Here is a 21047-nt window from a genome sequence, read left to right as displayed (position 1 = left end):
GGGCTGAGGGGGACGCTTGAGTGGTGGGCGCTTTTTGCCAGAGTGTCCGCATCTTCATTGCCCGGGATCTCCACGTGTGCCGGTAGCCAATGCAGAGATACTGAGCATCCTGCGTTCTGAAGGGCCGTCAGGCTTGAAGAGTTTAGCGCTACCCCAAGGCTAGCCCTGTCAGGGTTTTGCAGGCAGAACATCGCCGCCTTGGAGTCGCAGAATATGGCTGCCGGGGTCGCTGGTAGCTCCTCTGCAAGTAGGTCCACAGCAAGGTGGAGTCCTGCTAACTCTGCTGCGGTAGAACTTACGTGCCCCAGGAGACGGCACAGCTTGCTGTTTTGTAGGGCCGGTGCAACGCAGGCTGCTGTGGATGAGCCAGTCTCCTGTATCACGGATCGATCGACGAAGATGTGAAGGTGGTCCCCAAGTCTCTCTTGGAGGAGAGAGGCTGTCGTCTGCTGTAGGGCACATGTTGGGGAACGGTTCTTCGAGACACCTGGCAGCTCCGTAGAGATAGCGATTGGTGGTCGATGTGGTGGGTGAGGCTGTACAGCGTTTGCAGGCGTGTCCCCTATGACCTCCTTATAGAGGCCACACAGCCGTCCCATGTGTGATGTTGGCCGGGAGCGTAGGCGGGTCAGCAGTGCTTGATCATCTGCGGCACCGTGTAGGCGATCAATGTGTCGTAGCCCCTATTGTAGGAAAAGTATTGACAGGGGCAAGGCACGTGCCTCAGCCAAAGTGGCGACCACTTGTGAGGTTCGGGGAACGCCAAGACAGAGCCGTATTGCTGACCGATGCTGCAGCTCCAGTTTCCACAGGCCGGGTGGGGCCAGCGCCACAAGAGGCAGGGCATACAGTAGCCGTGAAGGGACTGCAGCTTCAAATAGCTGCAGGGCCCACCTGGTGGTACAGCCCTGTCCACGGGCAAGGAGCTGCGAGATAACCTTGTTGACCCGAAGCGCCTGGGCGCACAGGGCCTTGGAGCCGGCAGCCAGTTCAGCCGATGGTCAATGTGCAGTCCCAGGTAGGTGACTGCCTTTTTCCATGGGATCTGGACGCTCTCCAACCGCATCCGGCCAGCTGAGCGGTGGGCTGATGCTCTGGGGTGCAGTAGCAAGGCCTCGGTCTTCCTGGCTGAGATGGTAAGGCCGATGCTGCACAAGTAGGCAGCCGCAGTGTCCAGGGCTCTCTGTAGGGCCGCACGTGCCTTGCGGATGTGTTGCGGTGGTCCCCGCACCCATAAGGCGATGCCGTCCGCGTATATTGAGGACTGCACGGGGAAGTGATGGTCGATTGGCAGGGCAGCAGGCAACCGTGCCATGGCCAGGTTGAAAAGGAAGGGGGCTCACCAGTGACCCCTGTGGCACGCCTGCAGCGACTGGAAGGGGGGTACTCTTCGATTGACCCACACGTACCCTGAGGGTGCGGTTGTGCAGGAACGACGAGAGGAACTCCCGCAGGTGGCCGCAGATGCCGAGGAGGTCCAGGCCCTGCTGGACAACTGAGTGAGGGAGGCTGTCGAAGGCACCCTGTACGTCGATCAGCAAGAGCATCACGAGGTCCCCGCCGGCCTTGGCGTCCTCCAGGGTGGACACCAATATCAGCGATGGAGTCCGCAGTGCACCACCACCGCCGGAAGCTCGTCTGTTGGTCGGCCAGGAAGCCGCGAGCACGGGCCACCCTTTCCAGTTGTGCCAGAGCCATGGCCTCCATCACCTTGCAGGCAGCGGAGGTGAGAGAGACCGGTCGATAGGATGACAGCTCCCTAGCCAGTTTTCTGGCCTTGAGGATGGGTGCCACAATGGCTGTGCACCATGCCTCTGGCACCTGCCCTGACTGCCAAATCTCATTGAAGCACTCGGGCAGGTGCTGTTGCTCGCTGATGCCCAGGTTACGGAGCATCTGTGGCGTTACACCGTCTTCTCCTGGTGCGCTGCGGCGTTTTCCTCGCCTCAGAGCCGCCTGGAGCTCGTGCAGGGCAAGTGGCTCTTGGCAGAGGGCAGCGACCTGGCTGGATGTCCAAGCAGGGTGGTGTCCGACAGGTAAGATGGCTGCACTCTGTGGCACGGGAGGGGCGAACCGGTCCGCCAGAAGTTCCGCGAGGGCCTCTTCGCTGATTATTATCGAGATGGCCACAGCGAGGACGGGTTGACGGCTCGCCCTCTTGCTGGTGAGTGACTTGAGTAGTCGCCAGGCTAGGGGGCCCCTTGAACGGTCCTTGATGCTGGAGCAAAGGCTCACCCAGCTCTGATTCCTCCTGCGCCGGGCCTGTCTTCTACAGCAAGCATCCACCCGTCTGTATTCAGTCCAGTGCTCTGCCTTCCCTGTCGGAATTGCTCTGCGCTCCGTGCGGCGCCTGGAGCCGCGGAGATTGAGTAGGCGGAGATCCGGGGCTGGGGTGTCCGGTGGCGCAGAACACTGAACGGTAGCCGCCTGGGCGCACTCCGCGATGGCATCTAGAAAGTCACAGCGATCGGCCGCCTCATTGCAGTCCTTCCTAAACAGAGACCAGTCTATGACGTGGAACGTTTTGGTCTTTGGCTTCTTTCCATGTACAGCAGTGATCAGAATGGGGAAGTGGTCCGAAACCAAGTGTCCGGAGTTGTGTCCTAGGAGTAGGAGCACTGTTCTGTGGTGAGGGGGAGATCGACGGCCAAGTTCACCCCTCGGCAGACATAGGTGGGTCCTCCGCTGTTCAAGATCACAAGTCCGGCTCTGCTGATGGCGTCGCGGAGGCTTCTGCCTCGGCTGGAGTAGCTGCGACTTCCCCAGTCTGTGTGGTGGGCGTTGAAATCGCCACACAGGACTGCCTGCCTCCCGAGGCGTAAAGCCAGCTGGTCAAGGATGGAGGAGTCCCATGGCTTTCCTGGTCGTATGTATATTCTCGCCACGGTTATGTCTTGGCTGCCGAGACGCACCGTGACAGCACAACACTCCAGAGGGCCTCCTACGACGTCGGCCACTGGAACCACAGCGTGCGCCAGATTGCACTGAACATAGATGGATGTCCGTGGCTTGCCGGGCTGGTGGGCGTCGTCCAGGCACGGCGCGTCCGTGCAGCCACGTGTCGTGCAGGTGGTGCCGCCTGAGTAACCGGTGTATCCCGGGAGTCGTAGGTCCTCGGCCATCGCGTACACCTCCTGCAGAGCAAGCATGTCGCAGTCGCTCTGCAGGATATGCAGGGAAAGGTCTGCGTGTCGCCGCCGCAGAGAGTTAGTGTTCCACTGGAGAACACTCGGGCTGCGGCGACCTTTTCTTGCTGTTGGCTGATCAGCCATGGTGGTTCGCTTTGTCATGGCAAGCCACTGCCTGCAGGCAGATGGGTCGGAGTGGGTGGTCAGCTGGCGGCATTGTGCTGACTGCTTCCAGGATGAGCAGCAGGTTCGATACCACCTGATCCAGGGTAGTCTGGGCAGGAGGCGCGGCAGTGTCCTGTGTCTCGTGGCGGTGGGAGGCACGAGAGGCTGGTACCGGAGGCCTCGGTGCCGGGCTGGGGCCCTTCAGCCTGCTGGCATAGGACCTCGCCGGAGGTGAGGACTGCTGCGGCAGCTGCTCCTCGCGGACTGCTGCCCTGACAGCACGCCTCGACAATGGCGAGGTGGAGGAAGCCATGATTGTGGCTACCTTGCGTTCTTCCTGCCACTTGTGTGAAGGAGGAGTGTCAGCCCTGTGCGAGCCCCTGCAGTTCCTGCAGCGTACGGCCTGACAGGAGATGTTCGCCGCGTGCCTTTTGCCACAGGAGATGCAGTCGGTCGGCCACTGACAGGACTCCAGGACGTGCCCAAAGCTGCCGCACTGTTGGCACTGTACTGGGCGGGGCCTGGCTGGCCTCACCCGGAAGCCGATCTTGCAGAGGCGTACGTGCTTCAGGGGGACCGGTCCCGCGAAACGTATAGTGACGGTGCTCCCGTCCATCGTTGCTGACGGCACAGGGATGCTGGACTCGATGGCTCCCAGTAGGTCCGTTTCTGCAGGCAGCCCGCTCACACCATGCAGGAAGCCGGTGCTGTTGCCGCGCTCGGCCGGTAGTCAGGCAGTCACAGGGATCGCATGCAGCTGGGCGAGCTTAAGCAACCCCTCTAGGCACTCCTGGGTGGTAGTGTCGGCGACCACGATGTTGCGCCTGTGGTTGACTCGAACCGCTGGTATACCGGGCCGCGAAGAGAGGGCCGCGGCAAGTGCGTGGCGCGGTGCTCCTCGGAAGGCTCCGCCAGGCGCCGCGGGACGGAAGAGTTCTTATTACCTGACTTGTGAAGCGGAACCACCCTGCCGATCTTCTAGTCAGTGGTGAGGGAACTGTTCTCTAGAGACTGTTGAAAAATTTTTGTTCATATAATTGATGAGTAACAGACTGTACTTATAGGAAATCTAGGATTAATGGACCCAGTTGAGGTTATGGGGTTTTACGTGCTAAAACCACTTTCTGACTATGACGCAGGCCATAGTGGAGGACTGCGGAAATTTCGACCACCTGGTGTTGTTTAACATATCCCTAAATATGAGTACACGGGTGTTTTAGTATTTCGCCCCCATCGAAATGCGGCGACTGTGGCCGGGATTCGATCCCGCGACCTCGTGCTCAGCAGCCCAACACCATAGCCGCTGAGCAACCACGGTGGGTTTAAATTTTTTTTTATTGCTTTGACCACGCCATTGCCGTCAATTATAATGGGAGACATTACTATAAATTCTAAAGCTTTAACACGAGGAGGCATTGTTTCAGTTGTTGAAGAGAAGTTGCGGACAAAGACACGGGCACACTGCGCATCAAGCATAGTATTCCCTGCAGAATCAACAAGACTGATTGCGCTATCACTTTTAGGATGAAACACGCGCCAGAACTTTTTGGGACCGGATGTGAGCATTGAAGGTAACGTGTCATTTAGAAAACTATCTTTAGCATTCTTTATGGCTGCCATGTACACAGCGGAAGCTTGTTCATAGGCTGCCCAGCGGCCGTCATCTGGGGACTGTATTGCTGAGCGATATATGCGTTTTTTTCTTATTCGACAAACGTTTTATGTGGCGGTTGTACGATGGTGCATCAGTATTTGCAATTATCGTACGAGTAGGAATGTATTTATTTGTTAATTCTTGAACCTTAAATAAAAATAAATCCACGTGTCATTGTACCATTCGCTCTTCAAAACCATCGGGAAAACAGTCAAGGAAAGTGCAACGTTCCTGGTTGATTAGTTCGAAATTCACATTTTTATAATCTTTTATAACTTTCTGGTTTTGCAGTTTGGACGCGAGAGGTTAATGCGAAATGATAGAATGGAGTGGTCACTTATACTGGGCAGGTGAGTGACGTGAGAAACTTACTCAGGGTGTGTTGCTAGTACGAGATAAAGAATGTTTGCGTTTGATTCAGCGATTCCAATTGATCTCGTTATCAATTGTGTTAAAGAAAATACAGCGCACATATTCAAAAAATATCTTCCGACCGAAGAAGGCGGATTCAGCGCAGGTGGCTCACAGTCCCACGAAACATTAAAAAGATCCCAATAAGAAAAGCGGTAACCTCGGGAATCGACACACCACAGAATTAATTACATTGTGCAGTTCGTTAACGAAAATGGAATTGTGACAAGGGGGGCGGTAACAGACACCAATAAATATTTTTTGCTTGGGAAATTGAGCGTCAACCCAAACGGTTTCCAACTCACTTGGAATGTGGATGCGGTACGATGGGATTTCTTTCGAGATGGCGGGCAATACACCTCCGTCTGTCCGCGACTCTCGATCATAGCGATATACAGAAAATTTGATAACTGACGAAAAAAGTTCATGATCCATTACCTCTGGCCGAAGCCAGGTTTCTGTTAATACGAAAATGCGTGCATTGCAAGTATCAATAGCAGAGTTTAAAAGGTCACGCTTATTAGACAGACTTCGAACATTAGTAAAGAGTACACATGTGTGTAACTGATCTTGCACACGGCCCCTCGCGCACCTCTAGCTTGGCGCACCTTTAGTTGCGCTGGCATTTGTACGGTGGTTATCAGATGAAGCAAATTGCTTACGTTCATCGACGCTGTCTGCTTCTGCAGTGTACACGCAATGCTTTTTATTCATCATAAGGGTATTGTACCTAGGCTGATAGGGCTGCGTTTCCGATCGACTTTTGGCCAAATCAGCAAGTTCCGAGCGTATACGACGAGTTGCGGGTGAAATAGCTTCGCTCATTGCGATGTTATTTTCTTTCAGCTTTTTACGTGCAGTCAAAACTTTTTGTTTAACGTCATAGTTTGAAAACTTCACAAAAATGGGGGCTGCACTTGTTGGCGGCGAAAGGTCAGATACGATGCGCACGATCGATAGCATCAACAGGCAAATTATCCGCAACACAAAGAAGGGCAGATTTGACACGTGCTTCAGACTGCTCCCACGATACAGGAGAGTAAGGTATACCTCGAAAAATTAAGTTGTCGCGACGCGACCTATCTTCTAAGTCGTCTAGACGAGCTTCCGAAGAGTCATGCCTGGCGGTAGCACCTTCTTGTCTATGGCGTACTCCGTTATGTTCTTCAGACATATTGTCGAACAATTTAGTTTTTTCTTCGAGTTTATCCAATCTATCGTGAATGTTGCCAATCTTCGTTTCAGTACCTTTCTGACTGCCTTTTATTGATTTTATGTCAGCGGACAGTGCGGCCTGACTTTTTGCTGATATGACAAAACGAGTATGCAAATCTTTCAGTAAATGAAAAAGAACCCGCATTTGTTCTGCGGGATCATCGGGTAAGTCTCCCAAGGAAAGCAATGATGCCGAACGAGTGTCAGGCCCGGGCTTTGTTTCCACATCACCGGAGCATGGTAGTAGAAACATTAACAAAAAACAGTCACAGGCAATTTCATAAAACACTTGTGGGCAAGGGAGCAACAGCAATTACGGATTGCCGCTTTTTTAGGATATAAAGAATATCGTTTACATACCTGCGAAGCGCAAACGGGCCAAGCGTGAATCATACTGCCTACGGTGCTCTCTTGCCCACAAGTGACGAGCTTGCGGCCAGTAGATATAGTCTCAGGAACTGGTGCCAGTGTCGATGAGTATTCCTTGCAGACAGCGAGCTCCGATGCTGGGCAACCATCTGAGATAATACCCGCACAAACGTGGCATTCTTCGGTGTATTCCAGGCGTTCCAGAGTTGTAGAAACGGTGATTGCCGTCTGAGCAGGAGGCAGGCACAGCATAAGGACGGATGATAAGGAAAACCTGCGAAGCGCAAACGGGCCAACCGTCAGTCATGCTGCCTACGTTGCCGTCTTGCCCACTCAGTTATTTGTACGTTAACTTTTGTGAGCCTCGGTGACGAAGAAACACTTCTGAGAATATGCGTCGAGGAAAGCAAGTCGATGGTTCTCACAAAGGAAAGAAAATTAAAAACAACCAAGATAATAAGAACTTCAAGCCTGTGGCATACAAATAAGACACCTAATTGTAGCGAATTGTTTCTTGAATTGTTTTAATACCAGAGGCGCTGCCTCGGTGTCAGAAATGAACAAGTTCAGCTGCAAATTAACAACCACAGAAAGAGCACACTTTATAATAACAAGCACCAAACAGTGCTCGGACAAAACCTGAACGTCAGTTCACTAAACGTGCTACCGAATTCAAGCAGAATAACGGAGTATGCAACAAACCCTATGGCTTAAATCATTAAGGCTCAACACTATCACGATAATCTGAAAGTTCCAGTTACTAGGCCACAAACGCTTTCAAAAAATGTTGGAAGAAAAAGAAGTTAACCGGGCGTAAGCTTCTGTAAAAGATCCCGACGACGAAGAGAGAGTAGTAGTGACATTCGAAGACGCTGAAGGATGCTGAGTCCTGCAGCTTTCTGGTTGTCGAAACGCCGCCTGCTGCTTCACACAATCGAAGAGACGCCACGGGTCGTCGGGGAGACACCTATCTCTGGGTGGAGGCCGCTGCGAGCCTGGGTCCAGGCGCCCGTCAAGCCCGTGACTTCACATCCCAGCCATCTTCCTCGCACGGTTCTCGTCACGTGGTTGTCGGGAGACGACCAGCCATTGAGAAGACCAGAAGCGTCTTGGTAGAGTGCTCGTGAACCTGGTTCCAAGCAGCCGACAAGGTCCAACCGCTGCGCCCTAGCCGTCTTCCCTCCTCCGAATCGCCGATGTGATAACAATAATATGAAGATAATTGGCTAATATTTAGAAATGCGACAGAGATTACAATCGTGTGATAATTGCCGACGTCTTTTTAAACAAGATCACCATAATTAAAGTTTTAATAATTTACGATGTCTAGTCAAAGTAGTGAGTTACGACCGCCAGATCATTGTTTATTTTGGCTGTTTTCATGCGGTTGTGCTGGTCCGCGGGCTTGGCGTCTGAAAATACGACGAGCACTGAACACCCAAAGCTTTCGTCGCACTCCAAATAAACGATGTTCATGCAGGCATGCGATTTCGATATCCGTAGCGCTGATATCTTGTTGCATCTCTTACCGCGATGAAGGCTCGAAACGCTCATGCAGTCTTATTGCTGGGCATTCGAAAATACATCTCTAATGGCAGGCAACCAAAAGCAAATTTTGTTACTTTGAGATAGAAAGTGACCTCAATTCTGTTTTTAATTGAAATGGCACAAAATAGACTTTTTTTTCTTCCGCCGGAAGTGTTCTCTCGTCGCACAGATGTCGCAAGCCCTATGAAGCGCCATGTCTTGAACGTATAGGCTTCTATGGAAGCGTTGCTACCAGATACATTTAACTTGGTCTATGTGTTTTGAATTCGCGATATATTGTGCCAAAGAATTTGATTCAGAACGATGGGTGCTTTCGGCGGTGGCGCTGAGCCTTTGCTCGGGCATCTCGTTTAGCAGAAGCAGCAGACAAAGCATTTCCACGGATTGATTCGCTGAACATGGCAATGAGTGGCTTCCGCGGAGCACATTCTCCAGCGGCAGTGGCGCAGCAGGCGAATTAGCGCATGCTCAATGGATCCGAAGCCCACGTGAGCGCTGTCCCCGCATGCCTGGTGGCTACAGACACTCCTGTTTTCTCACCCTTTCGCCATACTCTCCTCCGTTTTCTGCCTCGTGGTTCCGCCACTTCCACTTCGGCCTCCTATCCGCTCTCTTCCTCACGCCGCTTCGCTGTCGCGGCTTCTTTCATCCATCGTTGCTCGCCGCGTCAGCTCTAATTTCCCACTACGTCCGGCCTAGGAAACTAGGCCGCTCCGGTGGCCGAGGTAATTGGCGCCATCCATAGGGAGGGCGGGAAAGCAAATCCACTTCCCTTGCACGACCGCCTACATGGGCGCGCTCGCCGATGCAGCAAGCGTGCCCTTTCGCCCCTCCTCTCAACTCCTCTCTCCTTGCTATATCTGGCAACGCGCTCACCTTCGACTGTCTCCGCGCGCTCCCGGCGGCCCGCTGCCGGCTTAGCCTGCTGCATGACGTCTCGTGTTTCGTTATCTGCTGTTATCGGGCAGCGTGCGCTGCTGTTCGTAGACCGGCGTGGGAAGTTTCGTCAGTTTCCTGATCCTCGATAGCTGTGTGCTTGTGCTCCGCAATGTTTCACCCGTTTCGCGACTCGCACCGCTCGCGCATCGTGCGGTGGTGCACGAATACCTCAAAAACAAACCCTGCAAGGTTGTTCCAGGTGACTAAATACAACAGGTGAGCGCGCAGACCCAAGGACATCAGAAGGCGGATGTACTATCAGCGTCAAACGAAACGTGAGCTGCGGAGCGCGTGGGCAAAGCATAAGTGAAGGTATAGTGCACATTGTCCAGTCATCACCATTGACAGGCATGTACTTCCGCTTTGGCCGCACCGCGCGATCTCACTATAGTGAGATATTTTCGCTTCTGTTCTGGTTGTTACATTTGAAAGGGAGAAAATAAAAAAAGAGAAGCTAAAATTTCCAGTTCACGGCGAGTATTGTCGCACAGTTCGCCGAAACCATAAGTGCATCGGCGCGAACAACGGTGTGCGTAGTGCAGTTTGCACCGTCATCATTGGAGATTCGGTTTGTGGCTTGTGCGCCACATTCATTCTTTCATTCGGCAAACTTGCGCAGCGAGCTATCGCTGGCAGCCACGACGGTGGCCGGCGTAGGCGTGCCCAGCGCCTTTGGCCATTTGTTTGACTCCCAAATGAGCGCCGTGTGGCCAAACCGGATGTGCGCGCTTGTCATTGGTGATGACTGGACAGCGCGCACTATGCCTTCACTTATGCTTGGGCCACGGACTCCGCTGTTCACGTTTCATTTGACGCTAAGAGTACACGAACACATCCCTCTCCATGTGTGTGCTCTATGAGCCTCCGGACGACGTTGAGCCTTGATTGGGGTATACACTTCCCTCTTACCGGTAGAGAAAGGCGACAAACAGATGTTCCTCCTCATTGCCACCTTGTCTATGAGTTCTGCTTTTCTGTGCCAAGTCTCATTGTGCAACTTCAGTAACTTGCTTAGCTTTCCGTTCCGCCCTCAGTGCTTTTTCTTCGTGTCAGGTTCTACAAACGTACTAAGAGCTGAAAAAATTACTGTTCGTGTTTGTGTATAATCTAATTGCCGATGGGAAAACCGCTCAAAAAACCTTCATGTGCAGGCATGATACGCTTTCTTTTTCTTCTGAAAAGCATGAACATTGCAAGTGTCATAAATTGAGATTTTTGTAGTCCGTGTTTATTACACACAGGAGTGCCCAGTAGGTACAGACTAGTGCCTTAAGGGTCGTATTTTACTGCTAAGCATTGTATTCTGGGTGAAAGAAGAGTCATGTTGTTGGCTTATTTTACCTGGTCTTTGATTGAGGAATAGGCCGTTCTGCGAATGTTTTTTTATGTGCTGCTGCAAAAGCCGACTGCCTCCTATTCCCCCTTACCACCGTTACTCAAGTTGTGGCCAAGCGCAAAATAATGTAATTATGTGTATTTAAGTTTTTAGTACAGTTTTAGTTTTGTTTTGCCATGTCGTTTTCCATTTTGTTCAGTAGTAATGAACATGTCATGCATTTCATATACTTTCGTGCAGGTTTAGCTGTAAGCTCTTGTTTTTTTTGTGTGTGGCTGTCAATCAAACAATCTTAGCATTTTATTCCATTCTTGAGGTAGATTGCGTGCCATTGTTTTTGCCATTACCAGTGAGTTTTCTCTTTCTTTACTTGTGATGAGTATGTCATGCACGTCGTCCAGTTTTGTGCAATATCTTAGTGCTTATATCAGAAGCTCGTCTACATTTTGGTTTTGAGGGCGTTATATAAAAATCTAGTTTTTGTATATGTTTGTGTACATGAAACGGCCTTCGCGTTTTCTAGCGTTTCTTTTTGTTATTTCACTGTCTGTGAATTTTTGTGTTTAGTACTCATGTATATGTCATGCACATTACACTTTTGTTCATTTGGTGAGCGTGTATCACGCCACGTTATGCGAAAAATCTTTGTTTTCGGAAACGAAGACAATAAAGCGAGGCAAAAGATCTGTTATGTTGGAAGTGGACATTTTTTATGTCCCTGCAGAAAGGAAGACGAAGTGATTCTCTAGTTGAACGCTGGCACTGGCTCCGTATTCGATGACCGATTTGACAGTGCCTTTTCACTCAAATCGCCGTTTCGTTGTTACTAGTGTATTTGTTAAGGCGCTGGGAATCGCCCGATACCCAACTTTCAACGAAAGGCAAGTATCTCGCTGTTTTCTGGAACTTGTTCGTCGGCGACGGTGCGGTGGTGAGCTAAGCCTAGGCTTGCTTCGCGGCAGCCGGGATAGGGCCTGACCCCGGCGTGGAACAATACGACATGGCGTCCGAGATGGAGACGGCCACGTCTCCGACGACACTGAGCCCTGGCCCCGGCCCCGGCCAGATGTGCGTCGAGGTGTAAGGGGAAGATATTTGTTCCACACTGCGATCGCCTGGTGGCAAGTGGGCCAGCGCATAAGAGCCCCGGCGAGCGAGGGCTCCACCACTCGCCACTCGCCAGTCGATGCCTAAAAAAAGAGACCACGTCAACAGAAAAGTCATCGCATCGACAGCAAGGGCAGCGAGAATGCCAGACATGCTGCCGAGAGAGGACGCCAAAGTGATCGTGAGGCCGCGGGGAGGCCTAAACATCGCAAGAACGCAGACTGGGATCGTTGCCTCGGCCATCATGGCGACGGCGAGGCTTTCGAGAGAAGGTGGTGCGGCGGATACCTTCTGCCCCAACCTACACCAGAATATCATGGTGGTGAGTACCCCCGATAAGGGGTATGCTTTGTCCTATGCCAAGATTCAGGCCATCCGCATCGGGGACAAGATACACGAGGTAGGCGTGTACCAAACTACACCATACGGTACGGTCAAGGGGATTATTCGAGGCATTCCCATCGAAGATGCTCCGGCGGAGATTGACCGGAACGTTGTTAACTCAAGAAATCCATTAGCAAGAGGGGCGCAAAGAATTGGCAATACGACTACCGTAATTGTAGTTTTTGAAGGCCAAAAGGTCCCAAGTTATGTATATTGTGGCCCTGTGTTAACGAGGGGCAGTCTGTACCGCAAGCATTTCGATGTCTGAAAACAGTGCGGCAAAATAGTCCACAGAAGAGACGTTTGTCCTAACCCCAATATGAAAGTGTGCTTAGATTGTGTGGCCAATAACCGTGTCGATGGCTATGAGTGTAACCCCTTATGTGGGGGACAACACCCAACGGCCGATAGAGAATGCAAGAACAAATACAAAACTCCCTTCGTGTGTAACGAAAAGGAAGTGGGAGCGCAAAATGGCGGAACAGCGCGTACAGCACCAACTAGCACTCGGAGAGTTTCCATCGTTACTGACTTCAGCAGGAGCGAGCGGCACAGCTGGTCGCCATGAGTCACGCTCGCGCAGGAACAGCGAAAGTCGAAACAGAAGCATGATCCGCCACCGCCGATCCCAATCCAAAGACAGAGTCGCCTGGGCAGACGCAGTAAAGTTGGGGGCAACCAAGAAAGAGGAGCAGACACAGCAGCAACAGCAGCAGCGACAGCAGCAGCAGTCACTGCCGTTGCAAAGTGGCGGAGGGAAATTTAAAGACGAAAGTGAGGCAATGAAGGCGCTAAGAGAAGCAAACGAGGCGTTGCGGAAGAAGAACACTGAACTAGAGGCGACAGTCAATAAGATCAATAAGGAAATGGCAGAGATCAAGAGAATGATCATGGTCCAGCTACAGCAGCAGCAGGCACAGCAGTTATCGCCACCGTCAGAGCAGATGGCAATGACCGAGGATGAACCAGAAGTAGCGGTGAACCCGAGGACAGAGAACGCGGCCGCGGCGGGACCGGCACCCAAGAGAAGGGCAATAGAAAATCTTAAAGAGCGGAGACTCAGCGATAGGGTAGACAACCTTGAGTATAGGCTCAACATCTTTGAAGAGTATATTCGCACGACATTCACCAAGACAATCACCGACCGTTTCATAGCGATTGGACATACGTGCCAGCAATTGACTACGACAGTACAGAATTTGGCGATGCAAATGGCTAACTTTCAGCAAACCTGAATAAGAAATCAACCACCGCAACCACAACAAGCAGTGAAAGGCCTCCTGGTCTGGCATTGGAATTCCGACGGTTTTGCTGAGAAAAGGCTATTATTAACACTTAAAACAAGTATGAAGAAAGCCAGATACCATCATGTTGCAAGAGACCCTCATTGAGGAAGTCAAGCTCTCCGGTTACCGGTCCCACTCGAGACCGACAAGCCTCCGGGCCGCGGCCGGAAGTAACGGTAGGGGTGTTTGCACCTTGGTGAGAAAAGGCATCACGTGCGTCGTTCTTAAGCAAAAGCACAATCGAGCACGTTGTTGAGCAGTTGTTGAGCAAAAGCACAATCGAGCACACCATGGTAGAGGTGGTTACTGGGAAAAAGCAGAAGGAAAGCACTTTTCTAATAAACCTGTACATTAGCCCGTAACACGGAAAGCAGACATTCAAAGCACTGTTACTCAAAGTGTGCCGCGTCGCAGGGCCCGACAACAGGCTGGTAATCTGCGGGGACTTTAACGCGCCGAATCAAGCCTGGGGTTACCCCAAAACATTGGCAAAGGGCAGGGGCACAATGCAAGATGCTACCGACTTGGGACTAGATCTAATCACCGACCCAGCATACCCGACAAGAATCGGCAACTCGATCACTTGAGACACAACGCCCTATCTCTCTTTCCTCAGGGGTAACGGCGGCGGTATGGCGGACTTTGAATGGCGAAACACGGGCTACGAATTGGGCAATGATTATTATTACATTGTGGAGGTCGCTGTCCCACTAGGTGGTAACGACGAAGTCTGCAGAAGCTTTCGGAAACATAGATTTACTGATTGGGACGCGTTTCGAGGATTGTTACCCGAGGAGCAGACCAAAATTACAGACATTGAGGATGGTCAACCGAGATTGTAAACAAGGTAGAAAAGGCCACCGAAAAGTCGAGACGGACGAGCGTGTCCACAGGGTCGACAGCCACCTGGCCCACCCGATCGCAGCCAAGCAGTCCTTCCTGTCGAGGTGGAAGACGCAGCAGACAAACAGAAAGCTACGCAAGAAGGTCGCCGAACTCAACCGCGAAATCGAGTCCCACAGCAGAGTGATATCCACTCAGCAATGGAATGAGGTATGTAACGCAGCGGACGGCCAGATGCACTGCGTAGAGACGTGGAGTATGCTGAGGCATCTTTTGGATCCGACCACGACCAAGTCTCACCAGCACCACAACCATGACAAGATCATCCACAGGGCGCTGACCGAGCGCGGAGAAGACGAAGTGAAAAAACGCCTCGACGACAAGTACCTGCCGGTCACTCCCACAGAAACGCACCCGGACTACTTAGGCGAAGCAAACGAGTGGCTAGATCGAGACGTCGAAGTATGGAAAGTAAGCTTGGGTTGCGCTGCACGATCTCAACAGCAAGTCCGCCGCTGGTCCTGACCGCGTTACGAACAGAGCGCTGAAAATCTTGACGAAGCGGCCATCGAGAACCTCACGGCATACTTCAACACTTGCTGGCGAGCCGGGTCACTACCCCAGCAGTGGAAAGCAGCAATGACAATCATGATTCCCAAGCCGGGCAAGCCACCCAACATTGAGAACCTCTGGCCGATATCGCTTTCGTCCTGTGTGGGCAAAGCGTTGGAGCATGTACTCATGAACAGGTGGCAGAGGTACCTGCAAGATTCGGGGCTTTACCCAAACACCGTCATCAGGTTCCGAAACAAGCTCGCAACTCAGGACGCAATGATACAACTAAAAAATGAAATCCTCGGTGACACTACCAACACGAAAGACAAGCGAGCAATTTTGGGTTTTAACCTGCATAGTGCTTTTGACAAAGTGAGACACTCTGCGATCCTGGCCCAAGTCTCACGGCTAAACATGGGCAAGAGAACATATGCCTACATCAAGGATTTATTGACGGAGCGGACTACCGAAATCATCGCCGGTGACCTGCGGCTCTCAAAGAAGCTCGGCAGTGTCGGGACCCCCCGGGGCTCGGTCATCGAGCCAATACTTTTCAACCTTGTAGTGATAGGGGTGGCCGAGCGCCTCTCGCGAGTCGCGCGGGTCCGACACACCATCTATGCCGACGACATAACGCTCTGGGTTCCAGGAGGAAGCGACAGACACCTCGAGAATACATTGCAAGAGGCGGTTGACGCTATCGAGGAGCAGCTGGACGGGTCTGGGCTCGTCTGCGCCCCAAGCAAGTCTGAGCTGTTGGTGATTCCTTTGAAAATAGCAGCTAGGAACACGACAGACAACGAACCTGCGAGAGAGCAAGAGACAATAAAGATCAAGACGAGCGGTGGTCACACGATCCCAGATGTCGAGAAGATCCGAGTGCTGGGGTTGCTGATTGAGCGAAAACGAGTCAACGGCGAGACGGTCAACCGTCTTGCGGCCAAAGTCACCACGGCCATTCGCCTCATCAAGAGGGTGTCCCACAGAACAGCAGGCATGAAGGAAGAAAGCCTCACCCGGCTAGTGGAATCCTTCGCTATAAGCCACATTACGTACGTTGCTGCTTTCCACAAATGGAGGCAGTGCGAGCGAAATAAGATCAATGCGCTCGTACGCAAAGCGTAAAAGGCTGCACTCGGACTTATCGACTGCACAAGCACAGACAAGTTCCTAGCCCTGGGAGTGCATAACACCCCGGAGGAAATCGCCGAGGCGCTGAGAACCGCTCAGCTCGCGCGGCTATCGGAAACAATAACGGGCAGGCAGGTGCTGTGTGACCTAGGCTTTGGGGCCAAAGGAAGGGGGACACGAAAATACAGAAGTGCCTGTACCGCAATCAATTAGTAAACGTTTACGGGTATGTCCGGTGCCAAGAAAGATGAATCCTGATTTCCACAAAGAGCGGCGGGCGGCGAGGGCCAAGGCGCTCATCGATCTCCATGCCAAAGACACGGGTGCCGTGTTTGTGGACGCGGCAGAATATCCACATGACAGAAAAGCATTCGCCGCTGCAGTCGTCGGGGCATCGACCGGTGCAACGAAAACAGCGGCGAGTGTGCGGACACGAGGGGTACATCGAGCCGAGGAGGTGACCATTACCCTGGCCATCGCCGACTCCGAGTGCACGACTGTGCTCTGTGATTCTAGGACGGCAGTGAGAAATTACGCCAGAGCAAGGGTGAGTAGTGAAGCCGCGCGTGTGTTGCGTGCGGTCGATCTCGCGAGTGAAAATCGGTGTGTGGTGATGATGTGGTTTCCGGCCCACATGAGCAGGGATGTGTCGGATCGCAGCAACGCAAACCACAACGAGACGGCGAACGCGTCGGTGCGAGGACTAACCAACCGTGCCGCTGCCACTGCGGTCGACCCGTCGTGGTGGGAAACCAAGGACAAAATGACTTCCTACAACGAAATTGTTAAGTGGTACAGACTAACGAGAAGGACTATGCCGCCACCTCATCCGGGCTGGACCCGTAAGGAAGCGGGTTTATGCCGACAGCTTCAAACAGGGTCGCTATTCACTCCGGTGATGATGAGGCACGTGTGTCCAAGTGTTTATGTAAGTGACCTGTGTTGTGTGTGCCGAAAGGAAAGAGCCACTGCAGCTCACAGCCTTTGGGACGGTGCTAAGAATCCGCACGAAGCTGCAACGATAACAACAATTCCGCCGCGGCTAGAGGCCGCAACAAGGTGCTATGATCAAAATGTCCAAGCCCAGGCTGTCCAGCAGATCTCGGCGGCCCTCGAAAGGCAACGACCGAGCGAAACCGGAGGGAGGATGCCACTCCAAAAGAGGGGCAGGCGCAGTCGACCAAAGGGAGTAGTGCGGCGCGGCCGAAGTAGAGGCACCACACGCCGCGAAGACGTCATCGCCGCGTCACGGTGACACCTCCCTAACAGGGGAAGGCTAACCGTTCTGCAAGCATTCATAACAAAGTTGCTTCACTCACTCGCTCACTGATGTCCCGGCACATGCTGGTATAAGTACGGGCAAGACTGCGTGCGTGCCATGGCATAGCCCACGGCGCACCACGCGCCAGCTCGCAAGCAATGCCAATACGCGGCGTAGTGCGAGCGGGGTCGTTGTGCGCCGTAGTTCACGTGCGCGTTAAGAAAAAAACAAACAGAACGCGCCGCGTACAGGCAAAAACAAAATAAAAGTAAGCGGTACGCGTGGCGTGGCGGAAAGGTGGAAAGATAGCAGAGCGAGTCGTAGCGATATACGTAGCGAAAGCTAAGGCATAGCATGGTTAGCCTTGGTTAATCTTAATTGCAAGTCCAGGTCCTGGTTGTCTAGCTATGTTGTGGCGTTTAGCCAGTCGTTCGGCGCGCTGTTCGTCTGTTTCCTGGGCGATTTATTTGCTCTTCATCTAGTTCCGACCTCGATTCCAAGCCTCCTCCTGCCTATCAGAATTGTCGCCGTCCATACTGCCGCCTCAACTGTAGTTGCAGCGCACGCGAGCTCTCCTTTTCATTCCTTCGACATGTTATCAGGCATGCGACGCAGCTGGCGAAGCGAGCGGAGGCGAGCGCAACGACGAGGAATGCGGTGTGACGTCATGTGCCTCCTCGGAGCCCGGCCACGGCGAAATCACAAGTTCGCAGCGAGTAAAGGTTTCGCTTTAAAACTGTGTATATTTCCACCATAGTGTTACGTGATAGCGAGGAGTTTTGGAGGGCCTTCAAACATTTAGGATAGAATGAAGCTTCGTGTTGGTATTGGTACTCCATACTGCACAGCGCGAGCATGTGCAGTTTAACATAAGGCTCGACTTCGCGGAAGCGATAGCTGCAAACGCGCTCAGAAGTCGTTGAATCGTGTTACAATGGCTGTCATGTGATATTCGCTTGTATCATTTTTCGTTTTTATTGCGATAAATCTGATATAGACACTGCAGGCACATTTCCGGTGTCGCCGTCCCCGCGATGTTCTGTATAAAGCCCAAGTGGGATGAACGCGTGGCTTCGCGCCGTATCGCGCAGGTGCGAGTGAAAGCGCGTGAAGGTGAGCCGAGGATGGTGGCTTGATCTCGCACGTGCAAGCGTGGGAGGCGGACAGGATACACGCCGTATTCCAGAACGCGCAAAGCACCATGAAGGCATTCTACTCCATCGGTGATTGCATATGACGCGGCTGAGTGCGGCCGAGGGAGCCCTACCTTGAAATCGATCTGCGATGACTAAAGAGTGTAGGTGCGCCGAGGGCTCATAGCTTCGTATGCGCTGTGTCCTCCCCGTTTGGTTCGCGTTCAAGCGGGAGGCAGCGCGAAGGTCAATTCACTCGCTGCTACTGCTTCTCCTCCTCACGCCAGCGTTCTGACAGCGACTGTCCACGCTCATCGAGTGCGATGTTTCTCCATTTAGCTTTGCGCGCGTGACATCATGCTTGTTAATTTAGTAAGCGAATGTTTACGGAGTTTATACGGCCGATAAAACTACTGTCTTTAGTTGCAGAAAATATCCACAAGCTTCACTCTATTTGTCTAAATAAGCGTAAGCATAACCCCATAATTAAGTTCGCCTACCCCCGTACTTCATTTGACTCACCGTCAAATTTCTAGTTGGCCCACACCCAAATTTATGTTTGCCCACTCCTAAATTTAGGTTGGCCTACATCCGAATTTCTAGTTTGCCCACTCCTATTATAAGCTTACCCATGCAATTTCTATGTATCCCTACGGGCCTTCTCTGTGAGCAATTTTTGTAATTGTTCATTATCGCTTAAAAAGCTACTAATCATCTACATTTACACTATTAAAACGAAAAAATGCTTTAAAGGACAACTGTAATGAAATATCAGTTGGCATAAATTGACTATATATACCTAGCGCATACTCTCAAAATTATCTTGGCAAAGCCGCAGAACTGGTAATTGCCTAATTTTGTTATTAGCAGCTATTAATTAGCGCCTCTGCAGACGATGCGTGCACAAGGGGGCAAAGCGTTAGCGATGCGAATGTGGCGAATATTGACGAACCCTACGCAACTGTTGATCTCCCAGCTGTACCATGTTGTGTTTAGGCAGCCAAGCGCATTGCTCGCTTATGAAAGGCGACTTGACGGGCGTTTCTATGAGCGTGCGACGTGGGTTATTCCTGTTGCGCATGTGATTTGAGGTTCTGCGAGAATACCAATGCATTGTGTAGCCGTCGGGCACTTGAATACGTGCTCTAACACGAACGATGGCTGTATAGTACGTTAAGCTAAGTAGAGGAAAGCCGAACACATCTTTCCTGACCCAGCTTTCAGAGCGCAAACGTGAACGACGGCGCAGCAGGCAAATGCGACGCAGACCAGCAACGCGTAATAAGCATGTAAATTGCAGACACATTTCAACAGCACAGAGGAAACACGGAGAAGACGGGAGATGGGAATTCAAGTCGACGAGCGAAACGGGAACAAGGTAAAAACGGGAGCCAACGCTTCGACAATTGGACTTGTCTTGAATCGCGGGCTCTCACTTATACCTTGTTCTCATTTTGCTCATCATTTTCAGCACAATCACTTACGCTTTCGCGGGATGACTAAGAGTACTATAAGCCGCGATGGCGGGCGAAAACCAAAGTTGTGTTCAGGGTCAATATTCTCTAGTGAGCATCCGCAGTAGGGGGAACGCCACCAGCGGCGGAGCAGAGCGGACGCACCTTACATCGGCTCCGAGAATTTTTCACCGAGATAGCGGATATTTCACCGTAAATGGCCTGAAACCGGTCCCCGAAGGTCAGTGCAGGTGCCCGGCACCCGTCTTCACCTTTCTTCGGAACTTTCCGACCGGACCTTGTGCGCGAGAAGCGCTTTTCTATCTGACGCGGCGGCCGCCGCGCTATAGGCCTACTTTACGCCTAACGCAACGAGCGCCTCGCCCCGACAGCCGGTTAGGTCTTGGCCTACCGGCGTCTGTTCCGACTCCGCTCAGCGCCATGGAGCCGTCCTTGGAGATGGCTTACTGTGTCGAGGGAGAAAATATCACCCCAGAGGAGTTCGCAAGTGACCCAAGGTGGCAGAGGGCCTTTGAAGCCCGGAAGGCTGCCTACTCCAAGCTCCAACACCTGGCGCCGAGACCGCTCCCGGCGCCATCGGCTGGTTCTACCGGCAGTTCTTCTAGTTCAACCACCCCGCCGACGGCTCCGCTGACTTCCGGCAAGCCAAAAAGGCACGCTCCTCTACCCAAGCTACCCAAAACGGACCTCAAGGTCATATTCCGACCCGGCGGCGGACTGTGCGTGCGACAGTGCAACGGCGGAGTGCTTCTCCCACTCGTGTGCGCAAACGCCCGCATTGACTATAACACCGCCCGGCAGCTGGACAAACTGCGCCTGAACCCATTCAACAACTCGTCCACGATCAGTACCCCTGCGGAGGACCGAACGAAGAGGTATGTGGCTGTGGACTCTTTGATACTAGACACCGTGCAATATTCACTCCGCGCTTACGTGGCCGCCCCTGACAATGCGGTACGTGGCATAATTTACAATGCACTATACAATCAAAATCCAGAAGAAATCATCCAAGATTTGGTAGCTATGAATAAGAGCTCCCAGTACACGATCACTGACGCAAGACCTCTGGGCAAAACCAAGTCTATCTTAATCACCTTCATCAATGTG

The 21047-nt window shown here is 52.3% G+C and overlaps 2 protein-coding genes across 2 annotated transcripts in view; both read left to right on the top strand.

Annotated features, from left to right (window-relative positions):
* Positions 1-9549: 9549 nt before the first annotated feature.
* LOC142574391 (putative oxidoreductase TM_0325) overlaps positions 9550-21047 on the top strand; it is a 144329-nt gene continuing 132831 nt past the window's right edge. The window contains exon 1 of the mRNA XM_075683485.1: positions 9550-9645. The gene's annotated coding sequence lies outside the window, so the exon portion shown is untranslated. The remainder of the gene's footprint in view (positions 9646-21047) is intronic.
* Positions 15355-20247, top strand: LOC142574990 (uncharacterized). Its single transcript, XM_075683966.1, has 2 exons — positions 15355-15915; positions 20161-20247. Exons 1-2 carry the CDS (start codon positions 15355-15357, stop codon positions 20245-20247), a joined length of 648 nt encoding a protein of 215 aa, XP_075540081.1.

This window comes from Dermacentor variabilis, chromosome 3, assembly GCF_050947875.1.
Source record: "Dermacentor variabilis isolate Ectoservices chromosome 3, ASM5094787v1, whole genome shotgun sequence".
NCBI classification, from domain to species: domain Eukaryota; kingdom Metazoa; phylum Arthropoda; class Arachnida; order Ixodida; family Ixodidae; genus Dermacentor; species Dermacentor variabilis.
Note: the sequence above shows the minus strand (reverse complement) of the source record. Positions and strands in the feature narration are given on the sequence as shown.

Excerpts from the sequence above, each read along its gene's own strand:
- LOC142574990 (XM_075683966.1), top strand. The coding sequence starts at position 15,355 with ATGGGCAAGAGAACATATGCCTACATCAAGGATTTATTGACGGAGCGG. Across the intron at positions 15,916-20,160 it reads CCATTCGCCTCATCAAGAGG|GTCAGTGCAGGTGCCCGGCA; the intron begins GTGTCCCACAGA and ends CGGTCCCCGAAG.